General features: G+C 38.2%; 1 protein-coding gene across 5 annotated transcripts in view; it reads left to right on the forward strand.

Moving 5' to 3' along the window:
• Window positions 1–18,264, forward strand: part of LOC129275051 (ankyrin and armadillo repeat-containing protein-like) — a 37,542-nt gene extending 19,278 nt beyond the window's left edge. For all 5 annotated transcript variants that reach the window (XM_064108713.1, XM_064108712.1, XM_064108710.1 and 2 more), the window contains 13 exons: window positions 1,195–1,396; window positions 2,615–2,823; window positions 3,310–3,414; window positions 3,864–4,277; window positions 5,066–5,307; window positions 5,919–6,069; window positions 6,568–6,729; window positions 7,915–8,144; window positions 8,820–8,978; window positions 10,660–10,777; window positions 11,393–11,699; window positions 13,470–13,519; window positions 14,002–18,264. In XM_064108713.1, the coding sequence (XP_063964783.1) occupies window positions 1,195–1,396; window positions 2,615–2,823; window positions 3,310–3,414; window positions 3,864–4,277; window positions 5,066–5,307; window positions 5,919–6,069; window positions 6,568–6,729; window positions 7,915–8,144; window positions 8,820–8,978; window positions 10,660–10,777; window positions 11,393–11,699; window positions 13,470–13,519; window positions 14,002–14,252 (2,600 nt within the window). In that variant the 3' untranslated portion in view covers window positions 14,253–18,264. The remainder of the gene's footprint in view (window positions 1–1,194; window positions 1,397–2,614; window positions 2,824–3,309; window positions 3,415–3,863; window positions 4,278–5,065; window positions 5,308–5,918; window positions 6,070–6,567; window positions 6,730–7,914; window positions 8,145–8,819; window positions 8,979–10,659; window positions 10,778–11,392; window positions 11,700–13,469; window positions 13,520–14,001) is intronic.
• The last annotated feature ends 3 nt before the right edge of the window (window positions 18,265–18,267 follow it).

The following is an 18,267-nucleotide window of genomic DNA, read 5'->3' on the forward strand; positions in this document are numbered from 1 at the left end:
TCCCACAACTGGAATTTATCTTTAAACTATTGAATAATGTTGAGTTTGTTGTAAGAATTATTTCATATTGAATTTAAAAACAAAACATGTATACAGGGAAACTCTGCTAGTCACATATCTCCCTAGACTACATGTATCTTAATATCTACAGAATGTTCCATCAGTAGGCCTATGCACTTTTTTTATCTATTCAAATGTTGAAAATATGAGTATTTATCTAGTAGGGTGGCCCCATCAGTAATTTTCAAACTGTTTTTTTTTCTTTGAATTTTGACATTGTGTATCCTTACTTTTTCAGGTAAAAAAAAAAAAAACCCAGAATATCTCACTTTCTTCAGATAAAACTTGAAACAAATACTTTTTTGAAACACTTTTTTACAATAGTGTTTTATCAATTTTCTTTCAACAAATAGTTTTTTCAAACACTTTTTTACGTACGCTTTTTTCAGATAAAATTTGAAACAAATACTTTTTTTTTAAATGCTTTTTTACAAAAGTATTGTATCAACTTTCTTTCAACAAATACTTTTTTCAAACACTCTTGTACAAAGGTTTTTTATCAATTTTTGTTTTTATAAGTGAACCTCGATTTGGCAAGTTTATTAGCCGTCCAGCACAATATCCAATCTATCCCCATCCCCATAGGCTTATCCCAGTACACCCTGCTATATTTCATTCAGGGATGAGCTGTGTTTCATAAAGCTGTTTGTAAGTTAGAGTGTACGAATGACTTTCTGCATTACTGATGACCTATCCTTCGGTGCTGATTCACAATCTCAACCATTTTGTTTCTCATCAGCTAATTGAAATCTCAATTTTATATGTAGTAATTCTTGTTGTTGACCAGTATCTTAATGGGCAGTTTCCTATCTGGAAAATTTGATTAGAGTTTAAATATAATATGAATTTGACTACTATTAAAATGGGAGATTGTGAAGTATTGCATCTAGTGCAGGAACAGGTCACCTTTTATGAGCAGCTTTACAAAACGTAGCATAAAAGCTGCTGTCATAATATAACTTTGCCTTTAATTGCACTTTTTGTGAAATCCTTGATTTTTAATAGGCTGTTGAGCATTGTTATAATCATGGTTTTGTGGTTACTATTGACTGCAAAGTTTCCATAATAGTAACTTTATACAACATCAGGGCCCCAGAACCTAGCCCTCTATTTTCCTGCTCTCTGTTTCCCCAGGCACCACTCCCCTTCATCTTGCAGCTAAGAGTGGAAGCTTGGATGCTGCCCTTTTGATGGTGAGTAACCATGGCGATATGGTGAGTGCTGACAATGCTGGCTGGGCAGCGATACACCATGCATCCTTCTACAACCACGCTCCCATCGTTCGGATGTTCATCAGGAAGTTTGAAGATCAGATGGAACTGGAAACGTGGGATAAGTAAGTGAAATTTAGCCCCTTCATGCAGCTTCGACCTAAATATTTTCTGTTGACAGGTTGCAGCGGACCAAATACTCCTAGCTGCCTGCAGTGGGGAGTTCAAAGTGAGTCAAGATCCTGAGATAACTGTGCTAAGATCCTGAAATTTAAATAAGTTCTTCAAGAAATAAATTCCTATTCTTAAAGATCAACCTAGTCCAGATCCTGAGATGATGAAACTAAGGGCCTTAATAATAAAAGATTAACCCCAATATTTCCCCTTGACAGATTGCGGCAGACCCCACTGCTCCTATCCACCACCAGTGGGGCCTTAGACTCAGTCAAGATTCTGATCAAACTTGGTGCAAAGGTCCCGAGATTTAAATAAATGCTTAAAGAAATAAGTTCATATTCTCAAAGATCAACCTACATCTTTCCCCTTGACAGGTTGCGGCAGACCCCTCTGCTCCTAGCTGCCAGCAGCGGGGCCTTAGAGTCAGTCAAGATCCTGATCAAACTTGGTGCAAATGTCCTGAGATTGAAATAAATGCTTAAAGAAATTCATATTCTCAAAGATCAACCTATATCTTTCTCCTTGACAGGTTGCGGCAGACCCCACTGCTCCTAGCTGCCACCAGCAGGGCCTTAGACTCGGTCAAGATTCTGATCAAACTTGGCGCAAAGGTCCTGAGATTGAAATTAATTCTTAAAGAAATTAAGTTCATATTCTCAAAGATTAACCTACATCTTTCCTCTTGACAGGTTGCGGCAGACCCCACTGCTCCTAGCTGTCAGCAGCGGGGCCTTAGACTCGGTCAAGATCCTCATCGAACTTGATGCAAAGGTCCTGAGATCTAAATAAATTCTTAAAGAAATAAGATCATATTCTCAAAGATTAACCTACATCTTTCCCCTTGACAGGTTGCGGCAGACCCCACTGCTCCTAGCTGTCAGCAGCGGGGCCTTAGACTCAGTCAAGATCCTGATCAAACTTGATGCAAAGGTCCTGAGATCTAAATAAATTCTTAAAGAAATAAGATCATATTCTCAAAGATTAACCTACATCTTTCCTCTTGACAGGTTGCGGCAGACCCCACTGCTCCTAGCTGTCAGCAGCGGGGCCTTAGACTCGGTCAAGATCCTCATCGAACTTGATGCAAAGGTCCTGAGATCTAAATAAATTCTTAAAGAAATAAGTTCATATTCTCAAAGATCAACCGACATCTTTCCCCTTGACAGGTTGCGACAGACCCCACTGCTCCTAGCTGCCAGCAGCGGGGCCCTAGAATCGGTCAAGATTCTGATAGAGCTAGGTGCGAAGATCCTTAAGACGGATATGGAGAAGAACAACATGGTCCACCTGGCTGCTCTAAGGTTCCACACCTATGTCCTAGAGTTCTTCATTGAATGGAATCACAAGGATGCACCGGTCTGGAAGACTCTCGTTGGTAAGTGGTCCTTCTTGATAATGTGGGCGTGTCCTGGGTCTCGTAACACAAAGGTTAGCAATTAATTGTACACTTGATTTTTACACTTAATTGTAAATTGTTGTAAGTGCAATCAGTTGTTTAAAAAACTGATTGCTAAGCTTTGTGGTATGGGCCCATGGTCTGGTGGTACTGGTTCTTGTCTTTTCATCTGATGGTCAAGGGATCAAATCCTAGCCATGGCATCTATGTTCAGGGTCTCAAAGGAGTCACATTGTCAATTTTCTTGCATAATACATAAATCATCAGATATTGTTACATGAGCATATCTTGTGTGTAATTTATATCCCAGAATTCCTCCAAAATGAATAAAAAATTGACCGAAATCCTCATTCGATATAGGCAAAATCATTCTGTTTCTTGATTTACTCAATATGGGATATCATGGACTTGGGTTGTCCGTATATTCATATATGCGATTCTTTTTTCTTGTCTCCTATAAAACAGAGATGTTGAATTCAACAGACTTCCGGAAGAAAGACAGTGCTGTTCGATCTCTAGAGGTACTTACAACTTCTGGTAAACATCACTGGAAGGCTATATTGGAAGCTAGTAAGTCAGACGTTTTTAAAGTTGCCAAGCTAACATTGTGGGAAAAATATTGGAATATTTTACCTCTTTAACCCTACATATCAATTTCAATTTGTATTCATTCTCAATCTAAAGGAAAACTTCCTACAAAAGAGACATTATTCAGAAGCATGGGTAAAAACGAAAATTGATTTATAGGAACTTTATAAAAAAAGCTAACAGGCTTTGGCAAACACAGTTCTTACAACATTGATTATGTGGTAAATAAAGGGTATCAGCAAAAAATAGTCTCCATTGGCTGATTGGTCCTCCAGTTGCTATTGTCCATGATTTATGTGTTTGATCAGGAGAGCATTTCATGAAGTATGTTTCTTCTCAATGACTTACCCCTCACCCAATCAAATCCAAGGATTTTAGTAGCTTATAACAATTGTTAATCTTAACAAATTTCTTCTTGAAATACTTCCCAGATGGCATCCCAGCCTTGGTGAAGATCCTTCAGATGAAATCCCCCGAGATGCAGTCCCTTGGAGCTGCAGTCCTGTGCAATATGTCCTGCAACGAACCAATCTGCCATGCCATCGCCAAAGCAGGGGGAATCCCCACCCTCATCAAGCTCCTGGCCTCCAACCGAGACGACATCCAGTCCCGGACGGCCATCATCGTAGCCGACATGGGCGCCTACGACGACCACCAGACGGAGTTCAGTCGGGAGGGCGGCATCCCGCCCCTCATCCATCTCCTGGATTCGGAACTCGAGGACGTCCTCAAGCAAGCAGTCAACGCTGTCAGGGTACTCTGTCTCGATCATCACGAGAATCAGACATTGGTGTCCAAGCATGGTGGAATTGCGCCTTTGGTGGAGTTTCTTACAGTCAATTCTGGTAAGAATCATCTTCGGAACAAACTTCTTTTTTCTGCAACAGTCACACCGACAAAACTGAATAAGGGCATGTCATTGGTAAAGACTTAATAGCTTTTCTCTGTCTGGAGTCAGTATTCCTTGTGTGACTGGGGTATCAAAAGTCATTTTGTACCTTCATTAGTCCCACTATTTTTTTCTCATTGAATAATAATAATTTCCAATCTTTATTTAGCACTTAATTCAATGTTTCTAAGCGCTGCACATTTATAGTACCATATTTACTACACCTGGTGGGTGTTTCATAGAGCTGTTTTTAAGTTATGAGTGACTTTCAGAATGACTGGTTATCCTTTCTTAAGGACTAAATTAACACCTATGAATATCTGGTTTAAACCATTTACGACAATAAGGGTCACCGGTTGTTGGTAAAGTCACTTGTAATACGAACAGCTTTATGAAACAGCTACCTGGCCAGAGAATAGCAGACGTAGGTAATTGCCTAGCCAAAGGACAAGGGTGCTGTAATGGGATTTGAACCCCAGGCCTAGCTTTTTAAAGTCTGGGGACTTACCCACTTAGCAAAAAACACCCATGAATCTAACTTGTGCTTTAATACCTGTCATAAACATCCAATATACTTTTACCTTCTGTATATTCTTGAGTTGTTTCATGCCCATTCATGATCATTCTCATTTATATCCAGTGTTTATTTCCTTCAATCTGGTGCCCATTCTCTTGTTAATATTTATCGTAACATATTCTGTCCAGCTTTTCTAATAATGTCTTTACTTTCTTCTGCCTTTTCAGATGAACTGAAGGAGGCTTCGGCTGCTGCCCTCGCTGCCCTCACTTACGGTCACCATGACAACCAGAATGCGGTCATCGCGGAGGGAGCGGTCGAGCCGCTGGTCAAGCTCATCAAGTGTCATAACATCAAGGTGCAGGTCAAAGCCGCTGCGGCCTTAGAGTCTCTCGGTGAGAGCAATCCCGACTCTCAGAGGGCCATACTTGATCTACACGCTCCAGGAGCTCTCATCAAACTTCTAACGGTGAGTCAGTTTATTATATTGCATTGTCCAGGATGCGGTATCAGGAATATTCCATGAGTTCAGGAATATTGCATGAATCGAGATGGGTGCATTATTGGCTGTAGGGATTAGGCTCGTTCTGGTATCCCATGAAGAAAAGCCATGATCAAATAATATTATGATTGTTTTTAGTGATCATTATTTATTAGACTGTGTGATATGGCACAATATTACATAGCAAGTTTGTGCATAAGCCTTTAGGAAATTTGGCAGATTTCTGTACATCTTGCAATGCACACTGATATTGCACAGGCAAATGATGAAGAGCAAAATATCCTATAGGCCCTGTATTGATGATAATACTATATGTTCATGCAGTTCTTTATTAAATGATGATATTGTTGTGTAATAATGATGATATCATCATGTATAAAACACTTAAAACACTGGCAGGAAGTCATTCCTCAAAAAGCTGTGCACACTAAAATTGGTATTCAAGCTTAGCAAGGGTAATATAGGAGCGCATTGAGCACCTAGCAAGGTGGATACGTGCGCTGTACCAATCCTATATTGATATTTATTACATTATTATTTAATCTTAATCAAATTTTTTTTGTTTTTTGTTTATGCAGTTCTGGGCTTTAGATGTGAAGGAGCAGGCTGCTTGCTCCTTGTGGGCTTTGGCAGGAAGCACAAGGAGACAACAGAAGGAGATAGCTCAATACATTGGTATCAGCGGTATCATCGATCTTATCGTCAAGTCAGAAAGATTGCAATATGTGGGTAAGTGAAATTAAATTGATTGCATACGCTGTAGTAAAACAAGCTTATTAATCATCGTATTCCACTTTTATATAGAACTTATTACTTGGTTCACAATTTCTTATATTCATCTCAATTCAATTCACTTATTTTCAGATGTTACAATGTATAATGAATAAAAGGTAACTTTCTAGAAGTGCTAACTATTTTTTTATCCTGTTGAGCAAGGTGCTCCTTTACAGAAAACAAACTTGTGATTTAACATGTTTAATTCTTGCTTCCCTGCATACGTTTTTGACACAATCTTTGCACTCATCAATATATTTGTAGTATACTACTTGAGCTACCCAATTATCTTGAGATGCCAATTACATTAAAATGATTCAGTAAATCTTTTAACCCCTCCCCCCATACATCAAGTATGTTTAATGGAATATTGAACCAACAAACCTTTTCAAAAGTTGCAACATTTTCAGACTTTATTCATATTTCTCTGCGTATGTCTTTTTTTTATTTCAGCCTGCAAGGCAATGATAGCATTGACGAGAGAAAGTTTTGATAATCAGAACGAAATCAAGAAGGAAAATGGAATTCTGCCCCTGGTTCGTATCTTACGCTCCTCTAAAACGATAGAAAGGGTTCTCATGACGGTCATCAAGGCTCTTGGGACACTCTGTATAGGTAAGACCTAGGTGATCTAAGTTAGATGTAATGGGGCCCTCATTTTGTGTAATGTGATTTTCACTTTTTTCATTGGTATTTTTATTTTTTTATGTAATGGAGTTCTCAAGACAGTAATCAATGCCCTTGGGACAGTCTGTATATAGAAGAACTAGCTAATCTCAATTTCATGTAATGGGTATCTCATTTTATGTAATGGGATTTTAATTTTTGTTTTCAATTGACATTGCAATATTTTGTGTAATGGGACTCGCATGACAGTAATCAATGCTATTGGGAGACTGTGTATAGGTAAGATGTAGGGATGGAATGGGATTTTCATTTTATGGAATGGGGTTCTCAAGACAGTAATCAACGCTCTTGGGACAGTTTATAGATATGAACTAGTTAATCTCAATTTCATGTATTGGGGCTCTCATTTTATGTAAGGGGATCTTTTTCAATTGACATTGCAATATTTTGTGTAATGGGAGTTGCATGATGGTAATCAATGCTATTGGGACACTGTGTATAGGTAAGATGTACGGATGTAATGGGATTGTCACTTTTTTTGCATTGGATTTTCATTTTATGGAATGGGGTTCTCAAGACAGTATCACTGCTCTTGGGACAGTCCATAGATAAGAACTAGTTAATCTCAATTTCATGTATTGGGGCTCTCATTTTATGTAAGGGGATCTTTTTTCAATTTACATTGCAATATTTTGTGTAATGGGAGTCACATGATGGTAAACGATGCTATTGGGACACTGTGTATAGGTAAGATGTAGGGATGTAATGGGATTGTCACTTTTTTGCATTGGGATTTTCATTTTATGGAATGGGGTTTTCATGACTGTCATCAATGCTCTTGGGATACTCTATAGGTTGGGCCTAGGTGATATCAGTTTTATGTAATGGGGCTCTAATTTTACATCATGGGTTTTTTCATTTAAGTAATGGGAATTTCATTTTATGTAATGGGGTTCTCGGGACAGTCATTATTGTAATTATTTTGAACTTCTAGTATTGCAAAAGGGAACAACAAAATATCTCTCCTCTGTAACATTTTTTTTTGTAGTTTCATATCCCATTGACTTTTTAAACAAAATTTTTGGCAATGATGCACAGAGCTCTTTCAATCACACAATACTTTAATTGAGTACTTTGTATGAGTGAGTGTTGGTTTGGGCTTCCTTCAACCAGGTGTGGCCAATCGGAACAACCCTGTCACCCAAAACAAGATCGCTGAGGAGGGGGCCATCGGTACCCTCGTGGGTATCCTGCGCTCCTCCTCAAACCCTCACATCAAGGTGGAGATCGCCGTCACCCTCGGGGCTATCATCCTCGGTAACCGTAGCAACCAGAAGCTTCTCGAAGAGGAACCAATGTTCAGCATCCATCTGCTGCTTCAGCTAATGAATGAAAAGGATGAGGTGAGAAGCTGGGTAAAGCAAACAATGGCGGCGTCTTACAAAGAGCTGCGATTGATCCATCAAGCTCAACTCTAGAAATCCATCATTTTTCATAATTCTGCATATATAGGAAATGTATACAACATTCTTTTGGGAACAAGGAGCACACTTACAGTACTTGTTGACACAATGCTGCATGCTAGAGTACATAACATCATATTTAGAATACACTTTTATTGTTAATATGCATTCTACATGTTGGGGTTTCTTGCCTTCCATAGTTGTGACTCTATTACCCCTTTTTTTTTGGGGGGGGGGGGGATAAATTTCTTCACTTCTCGGTTAGGCACTGGAATTATATCGATATGACATTTTTGGTACACTAAATGTATAATTCATTTTAAAAAAGTACTAACCATATTACATGTATGTTTGTTATGATTAAAAAGTACATTTCTTGAACACTAAATCTATAATTAATGTCATAAAATGATTGTATTTATGTTATTTAAAAAAATATGTATCATTTAAATGAAGTACCGGTAAATGGAGAAGAAAACAATAAAATCCGATCAAATCAAATGGTAATCTCATATACTTAAAAGCCATTTCCCAATGAATGTCACGGCTTCCTTTGAACAGTGTAGCATTCACAGATTTGATTTCTTTTTTTCAATTTTTTTCTCACCAACCCAGAGTGTTCGTCTGAAAGCGGGAACAGCCCTGTCCACCTTTGCCTTCAACAACACCAGCCAGCAGTACAACATACGGGAAGCAGGAGGGATCAGGATGTCAAACTTCCAGAGATTCTTAGAGTCTGAGGATGACAGCCATCAAGCCCATGCTGCCTTTCAGGTCAGTTAGGTCAAAGAGAGGCCATTGAATGGTGTGTGGGTGTGTGTGTGTGTTTGTTGTGTTTTATCAGCTTAATATAAGGGTTCTAATTAACATACGGGAAGCAGGAGGGATCAGGATGTCAAACTTCCAGTGATTCTTGAAGTCAGATTATGACAGCCATCAAGCCCATGCTTCCTTTCAGGTCATTTAGATCAAAGGTCAAAGAGAGGTCTTTAGATGGTGTGTGGGTGTGTGTGTGTGTGTATGCAATTATTGCTATTTATCAGCTAAATATATGGGTCCTATTAATTAACATACTGGAATCAGGAGGGATCGGGTTGTCAAACATCTGATTCTTAGAGTCAGATGATGACAGCCATCAAGCCCATGCTGACTTTCAGGTAGGTCAAAGGTCAAAGAGAGGTCATTAAATTGTGTGGGTGTGTGTGTATGCAATTGTTGCTATTTATAAGCTAAATATATGGGTCCTATTAATTAACATACTGGAATCAGGAGGGATCGGGTTGTCAAACATCTGATTCTTAGAGTCAGAGGATGACAGCCATCAAGCCCATGCTGACTTTCAGGTAGGTCAAAGGTCAAAGAGAGGTCATTAAATTGTGTGGGTGTGTGTGTATGCAATTGTTGCTATTTATCAGCTAAATATATGGGTCCTATTGACTAACATACGGGAAGCAGGAGGGATCAGGATGTCAAACTTCCAGTGATTCTTAGAGTCAGATGATGACAGCCATCAAGCTCATGCTGCCTTTCAGGTCAGTCAGGTCAAATGTCAAAGAGATGTCATTGAATGGTGTGTGTGTTTGTGTTTTATCAGCTAAATATATGGGTGCTAATTAACATACGTGAAGCAGGAGTGATCAGGATGTCAAACATCCAGAGATTCTTAGAGTCTGAGGATGACAGCCATCAAGCTCATGCTGCGTTTCAGGTCAGTCAAGTCAAAGGTCAAAGAGAGGTTATTGAATCATGTGTGGGTGTGTGTGTGTGTGTGTGAGTATCTTGTGTTTTATCAGCTAAGTATATGGGTTTTAATTAACATACGGGAAGCAGGAGGGATCGGATGTCAAACTTCTAGAGATTCTTGGGTCTGAGGATGACAGCCATCAAGCCTGTGCTGCTTTTCAGGTCAGTCAAGTCAAAGAGAGGTCATTGAACCATGTGTGCGTGTGTGTGTGTATGCAATTGTTGCTATTTATGTGCTATAAATATGTGTCCTAATTAACATACTGGAATTGGGAGGGATCGGGATGTCAAGCTTCCAACGATTCTTGGAGTCTGAGGATGACAGCCATCAGGCCCATGCTGCCTTTCAGGTCAGTCAGGTCAAAGATTAAAGAGAGGTCATTGAATTGTATGTGTGGGGGTGTGTGTATGAGTGTGATGCTATTAATCAGCTCAAAATTGGTTCTAATTCACAAAACAGGTCTCAACTTGAAGGGGGTAGAAAAATGGACTATGCAGATTTCTTAGCATGATTTTAGCGCCCTTTGCAGTAAGTGCATTCATTACTGACCTTTCTTCATTTTGTCATCTTCTGATTGTCATTATCACCCTGGCTGTAAACGACTACCTTCTGTGCACACAAACATTTCTATGAATGAATATGCTTGCTGGGTACCCTTGTATCAGAGGTCCTTTTCATGGATTAATGTAAAATTGACTTAAAATCTTTCAGATTGTGGTTCTGGCTCGTGTAATCGTAGACAGGGATCAAGTATCATTGTCAGCTGAAGGAGTAACAAGGCTGGTAGGATTACTAAAGTCTGAGAATCAAAACACTGTTATTCTTGCAGGTAAGATATTCTACTTCTTTAATAGAAAAAAAAATCAATATTGTTCACTTGTTCATGCCAGAGGACCATTCAAATCATGCTGGTTTGTAAAAAAAATTCAGACACTTTAAGATCAACCATGTCATCTTATTCATTTGATGCAAGCCAAGTATTAGATATTTGTATTTGAATTTGTTTTGATTGATTCTTGACCAATCAACTTCAAGAGAAAGTTCATGTAATGTATGCATTGGATTGACAACTGGCTGATAAAGTTATAAAACAGAATTTAAATGTGTGATACACATATATTCCAGATCTTAAAATGATGGAAACATTAAATTTAAATGTGTGGAGTCGAAAATCCACCAAGTCCTTATATTATTTAAACATGTAATACGAGTGAAAACCAGGTGATTTTAAACTGGATATTTTTTTACACTAATTGAGCATTGCAAAACAGTGGCATTTGAATGCAAATCAACTGCCAGATTTCACTTGATTTTTTTTATACTTTTATTTTATTTGGAATTGAAGAATTTCTTGCAACACCCTATAATTTTCCACTGTATGGTCATATCCATCACCGAGCCAAGTCAGCATATTTCCTTTCCTACTGTAACTTTTCTAATTCAGGGAGCCTCCTTGCCAGTCTTGCCCACACCAGGGCAGGTATACCCGATGCCATGATCACATCCGGTGCTGTCGATATCCTCATCTACCACCTCAACTCCGACAACATCGAAGTCCGCAGCTCCTCTGCAGTGGCCCTTGGCTATCTGACCTTCAACAGGACGGCGACACGGCTTCTGTTGATCGCCACCAGAAACACACCAGGTCTCTTCCAGAAGCTGATGGACAACCTGGATAAAGATGGCAAGATCTCAGAAGACTTCACCGAGGAGTTCAGGAGACAACAGGTTGTTGGACTACCAGCTCTAAGGTATGGTGGATAAACATGGATGATGAGGTTTTTGGGGTGATTCTTTGTGCATGTTTTATTAAAGGAAACCAAAACCCAAGAAGAGAAGCAATCTTATTGGAAAGAGTAAAATGAGAGAAACAATTTAAAACAAGTTTCATCAAATCAGTTATGAAATAAGCAAGTTATGGACATTTAAAGGTCTTGTACTTTCTATGGAGATCCTCAAATTGGCAAATATGCTTTAAAATGGCTGATTTTGTGGACAACTCTCCATTTATTTTGTACACAATTTTTCAGATTTTCCCCAATATCTTTCAAATTGCATATTGCCTCATTCTCAGCATGATATTTATCATGAGTAAATACTGATCACACCACATATGTCAAGGTCAGGAGGTATGATGTGAAATGTGTAAAATAAAGGGGAAAATCTGAAAATTTGTGTACAAAACAAATGGAGGGTTGTCCACAAAATCAGCCCTTTTGAAGCATGTTTGCCAATTTGAGGATCCTCAAAGAAAGTAAAACAAGACCTTTTAAACGTCCATAACTTGCTTATTTCCCAACCGATTTTGATGAAACTTGTTTTAAATTGTTCCTCTCATTTTACTCTTTTCAATAAGATTGCTTCTCTTCTTGGGTTTTGGTTTCCTTTAACTGGAGTGTGCACAGTCCATTGATATTTGATCTACACCCGCTTCATCTTCTCTCCGTGGGGCTTCCTCTGGCATAGTCTAATTCTTATTTCATCTACAACCCGTCATCAACTAATCATATGGTCTTCTTGCCGTTTAGACCATTCACCAAAATACTTCCAGTTAAGGCTAGTTAAGCTATACCCATTTCTAATATCCACTCAGTGTAATGCCACTCAGTGTATTTGGTTAGATAAACTTTTTATGATTTAAATTTTTATATGACAAACAATGGCCAGATGTTAAGAATCAACCAATGCTTTGGTATATATGGTACCATCTGGGGTCCGTTTCATAAAACTTGTTACAATAACAAATTGTAAACAAATATTTTTTTATTTATTTGTTTGGCGTCACCTGTGCCTGGGAGGCAAAAAGCGAACTGTATCACTATGACCCGCAGGCCTCTCCTCCCGATATAACTGATTGAGGGGAGTACAGGTGGACCACTACACCGGGGTTTCCCCCACTCTTATACAAATAGTGCAGTGGGTTCTTAACGTGTAAAGGTGGTGACTCTCCTCTACACGGGGCCTCCATTTAACGTCCTATCCGAGGGACAGAGTGTTTTCCATTGTAACATACATGTAGCATGCATCTATGAAAGATGGGAGAGACGTTTACACACAACGCACTGGCTTCAGTCATCTGCCCGGGTTAGACTCGAACCCACGATCTTTGGTTCGACAGGCAGACGCGTTACCGACTGAGCCAACAACGCTCTTCTACAGTTATAGTTGAAAGCTACTGAGATCCTTCAATCTGATTGGCTTCTAGTAAATTTGTTATAGAAATCGTGCATTTGTTATTAAAACAAGTCTTTATGACACGGGACCCTGATTTAAGGGTGGTAGGATTTTTTTTGGAAATAATTCCCCTGAAAAGATGGTTGTTCTTTTTTAGTAACCTGTCATTATACCCTCTATAAATGTTATTCGAAATATATTTCCTGAAATTGCAATTTTTCTGTTGTACCCAGCCCAGGACATTTGGTCACTATGCTACCTCACAAGCATCAATTTTCCTTTGTCAATATTTTTCTGTCTCATGCCTGTGTATTTACTCTCTTATATGATTCTCTTTTTATTATCAGCTTGGAGAAGCATGGAGGACCTTTAGCTGTACCCCCACCAAGACCAAGAGGTAAGCACTACTAAGTGGCTATTGCAAACCCAAACATTATTTAAATACAGCGAAGCCTGCACTTTATATAAAGACCACCCAGGAGACAATAACATCAGTCTTTATGTGTAGTATGCTCCCTGAGATGTGTTATTGGGGAAAATTATTCAAGGGAAACCCTGGTCTTTGGAGATGGGTGGTCCTCCCACATAGGTTGTCATTAAAGATTTGACTGTTATAATATTCCGCTTATAAATGCACTTGCAGTATAATTGTGAGGTTGATGATCACTGTGAAAGAGAAACACCGATTAGTGGATTGTATTGAGGACACTATGGCCAACCAATTTCTCAAAATTAACACATACATGTGAGTGAAGTCACAATAGGAAGGGCTCAACTTCCTTGCATGTGTTACAAAATTCACAAATTATCATGACCTTGAACAAGAAATTCTAATCACCACCCTTGCGTAATCCTTGTATTTGTGTGTTTTCATTATAGGCTCGAGCAGGCAACAGAGTCGACCAAACACAACCATGGGTTTCAACAGCCGTCCCACCACAGCAGCTTCCTCCAAATCGGGTAAACCGCCCCCAAGGTCAACATCAGCACCGGTCCGCTCCCGTCAGGTCCGTACTCCAAAGGTCATCACCCCAAAGGCCATCGCCCAGGGCAACGGACGCAGGGTCAAGATAGAGGAGGGAAACTTGACGCCGGCAAAGTCGACAAATACAAAAGTAGCTTGGGACTAAGTGGAAGGAGAAGAATTCTCCCCTTGTTTCTTGAAGTCATTTGTGTGTCTTCATTTCAATTTGTCTCTAAATCTGCATGTATTGTATTCAATGTATTGAATCCAAAAAGCACATTTGGTAAAACTGGTTAACGATACGTTTTACTATGCATTGTTTATGCAGTGTAATGCCCATTTATACTTGTTTTGCCTTATTGTATTGGTTTTTTTTTGCAATTGCCTTGTGTGTGAACAATTCTTAGTTAATGCCATGTTGAAGCATTAAGAATTAGTGCTCCATGACACACGATGGATGAAAGATCATATAAAATGTACGGTCAAATGCCCTTCATGACAATGAATAACCAAGAAGTCTTTGACGAAAATTTGTGAATTGAAACGGCAGTTTCGTCCTGGACTGTGGACAAATGATATATTTGCAATTTTTTGTCATCTCCAAAACTTAGGACAAAACTGCTGTTCCGGTTCACCAATTTTTGACAGAGACCTCCCAGCTGTTCTTTGTCATTTGATGGGCACTTTAAATACACTTTTACTGTGTTCCTGAATCCATTGTGCATCTCACAGCAATAATTTCCTATTAATTGACATGTGATGTCAGAGAGTATTACAAACTTTTTTTTAAATCCCGCTATAGAGTAGTCTTAAGTATTCAGCCATTGGCTGGCTGGGGGCGTCATGGTCTAGTCTCTCTTTCAATCTGAGGGACGAGTGTTCGATCCCAGCCATGGCGTGTTTTCCTTCAGCAAGAAATTAACCCACATTGTGCTGCACTCAACCCAGGTGAGGTGGATGGGTACCCGGTAGGAAGAATTCCTTGAATGCTCAAACGCCCGATCAAGGTAACCGTGCTAAAGCCGGGAATAAGAACATCCCGGTAATCATGTTAAGCAGGGCCCGCTTGGAGAACAATTTTCGGAACTGAAGTGGCTACCCTGGGTAAAATATGACATTATTATTATTGCTATTATTACTTTTATTATTATTGGTTAGCACATAAAGAAGAGATCCATCCTATTGTGTATTTATATATCTAGGGGAACATCCCGTTTGTGCAATGGAATTTTAAGTATAGTTTAGAATTGTATTAAAGAGGACATATTAATTAGATAAAAATTATATATTATCAAGTAAATGTGATAGAAGAGATGAAAGAAGGAATTATGAATTGAATAGTTTGATGACTGACTAGTTATCATCATTTTTCAGTAGTTTGTTAATTCTACACATAAAGTTTATTGCCATTAGGTTATGATATCTATTAGGCATTTATATTTAGTTTAGAAATAATCTATTCTGAAAGGTGTTGTAAATATGATGCCAGCAAGAATCTTGTAACATTTGGTTGACAGGGTAGCAATTATTGAGCTATATTTTGATATTGATATATTGGCTGGAATTCACAATGTTTATTCCCCACCTTACTCAACCCAGCCATGACTTTATAATTTGAACCATATGTATACATCTTTTCTTTCCGTGCACTCATGGGGTCATGCATTTATTTTGCATTCGGGTCCTTACTCACAAGTGCTTTGTTGCTGTACAGTAATTGCATTGGTTTGTGCCTTATATTTGTTATTTTTGCATGCAGGATTAGGTACATGTATGTATTTTGATTTTGATATGAGTCACATTTATCTTTTACCATTCTTCAACTAAATGTAGCCATTGTTATACTGAAAACATGAAGTGTCTGATCAGAGGTTCTGACCAGGGCCCTGCAATACGAAGCCTAGCGATTGATCTTAGGCCTTAATTTTATGATTGATTGCATAATTGTTTATGATCAATCAGAAGAATTAGTTCTATGATGAACCTCTAAGCTTTACATTACCTTGAACCTTAAAGAGTAATCCCTTTCAGCAGCTTCAAAGCTATCCCGGGATAAAAACATTCTGTTTATCAGTGCGAGGTGCCATGGTGAAGTAATTTGAAATTTCACTTTATACATTAAAAGTGAATGTGCACCGTGCAAGTAAAAACTGCCTCTCGATTTACAGCATAAGAGACCCAACAGGAGGCTGCATCGCGCGGATGTATGGCAGTGCGGCCTCTCTAAATACAGCTGGGTTTGTTCCTATTACAACAGGTCCTGGTAGGTGATTCCAAATTTTGACAGTACGTGAGAAGAGAACTTGTATGCATCAGTGGTTGCTTTCGGTATAGCATATTTAAGCATATATTTTATAGCATATTACAGGGACATTGATGTGCTTTTGTAGGGACATTGATGTGCTTTGTAGCATTCAGCTGAATCTGAATGGTCAGGTCAGCAACATGTCGTTGATGGACACATCTGCGCGAACTTATTGAAGAGAATAGCGCACTGTGTGTGGAACGACTTTATTGAAGCTGTTTTAGTAATTGATTTAAATGTCTGCAGGGAAGGGCTGGTTATAATTGAGGAGGGGAAGTTATTCCAGTCTTTTACAGTGTTAACAAAGAAAGAATGTTGAAAAACTCTGGCCTTGTGGCGAACCTGGTGGAATTTCTGGTAATTCCCTCTAGTAGATTTTGTATTCCGTTGAACGAACTCATTTATTTGGATATTGACCTGACGGTTATTCATCTTATACAGCATGCAGCTATCTCTTTGTGTTTCAATTTAAATCTTGATCATTTTGATCATTTGCGTGTGTTAATTATACGTATAAGGGGCGATGACCTTATATGTCACATCTAATGGAAAATCGGAACACAGGTGTAGTGATTCACTAACCCAGTGATTCGTTAGACCATATCTGTACACTACAAATATCGCCAAGCTTTGACACAGAGCTTACACGGTGTATTTGACAGATTGAAAATGAGATCATTTGGGGTTGTGTCAAGAAACTCGCTATTGATTGCAAATAAATTTTAGCTCTCAAATCTAACAAGCTTAGTTTGCAATTAGTTGGAAGTTTGCCATTGATAGCTGGTCTGCTTGTTGTGATAGACTGCATAAAAGGAATTTGTGTGTGTACATGTTGTCATCATTAATCTATATCAGTTGTAAGCTACTTTTTACAACACCCCCCCTCCTAGCAACGGGTCATTTTAGTATAAGGTTAGTAAGTTTTTTATGAGAGATTTAATTTGTTATCAAGTTATGACTTTCATGTCGTTAAATACATGTATGTAATATTATTATGTAATGTTATCAAAATGTAATATTTCCATTCAAGCTATTGAATTACAATTACTTTGAACTGTCACACCTTGATAAACTCCCAACTTTCAGGGGACTAATTTTTTATTCAAGTATCCGTCCAATGGTTTAATATAAATGGAAGCAGCTTATACGAAATGTACTCATGTATAATATGATGATGAAATCTTTGATGTCATAACTATGAATTATGTTTGATACAATTTGTGCATTCCGTAATACACATGCTCCCAAGGTTTGTGTTCATGAGAGGTTTTCTTTTCCTTGGGGTTCAACAATCATTCCTACATAGCACGTGTTGTGAGTCAGAATATAAAAAAAGAGGAATATTTTACTGAACAATGAATTCTAAATTCAGGGAATATTACAAATTAATAAGTAGAACTACAAGCAACATCCCAGGAAAATTTAAGTGTTTAAATAAGGTTTGTTATTACTTTAAAAGAGACAGACTTTCATTAATACATGTATATGGTGTTGAGTACACTTTGAGTACAAGGGGCGATGTTACAATATGAATGCAAAATGTGCACAAGTATCATGAAATGCACAAATTGCATATGATTGTAATATAATGCATATGCGTGAAGATATATTTGCCTTTACTGCCATTAAATAGATTTTATAATTAATGAATATCATCTAATTACTGTCTTGTATTAATGCTGTATCATAGTTCTATCAGAAATTCACTACAATACAAAGAAAATGTGTAAATATATCTGCCTGCAAAGCAAGTATTTCATTTTTTAAACATATTGATGGACATAATGTAAGTTTTTTTTTATAAATATATTTGTATATTACGGAATATGGATTTTTTTTCTATCACAGATGAAAATAAAACTTGAATAAGCAACAT

This window comes from Lytechinus pictus, chromosome 13 (assembly GCF_037042905.1).
Source record: "Lytechinus pictus isolate F3 Inbred chromosome 13, Lp3.0, whole genome shotgun sequence".
NCBI lineage: Eukaryota > Metazoa > Echinodermata > Echinoidea > Temnopleuroida > Toxopneustidae > Lytechinus > Lytechinus pictus.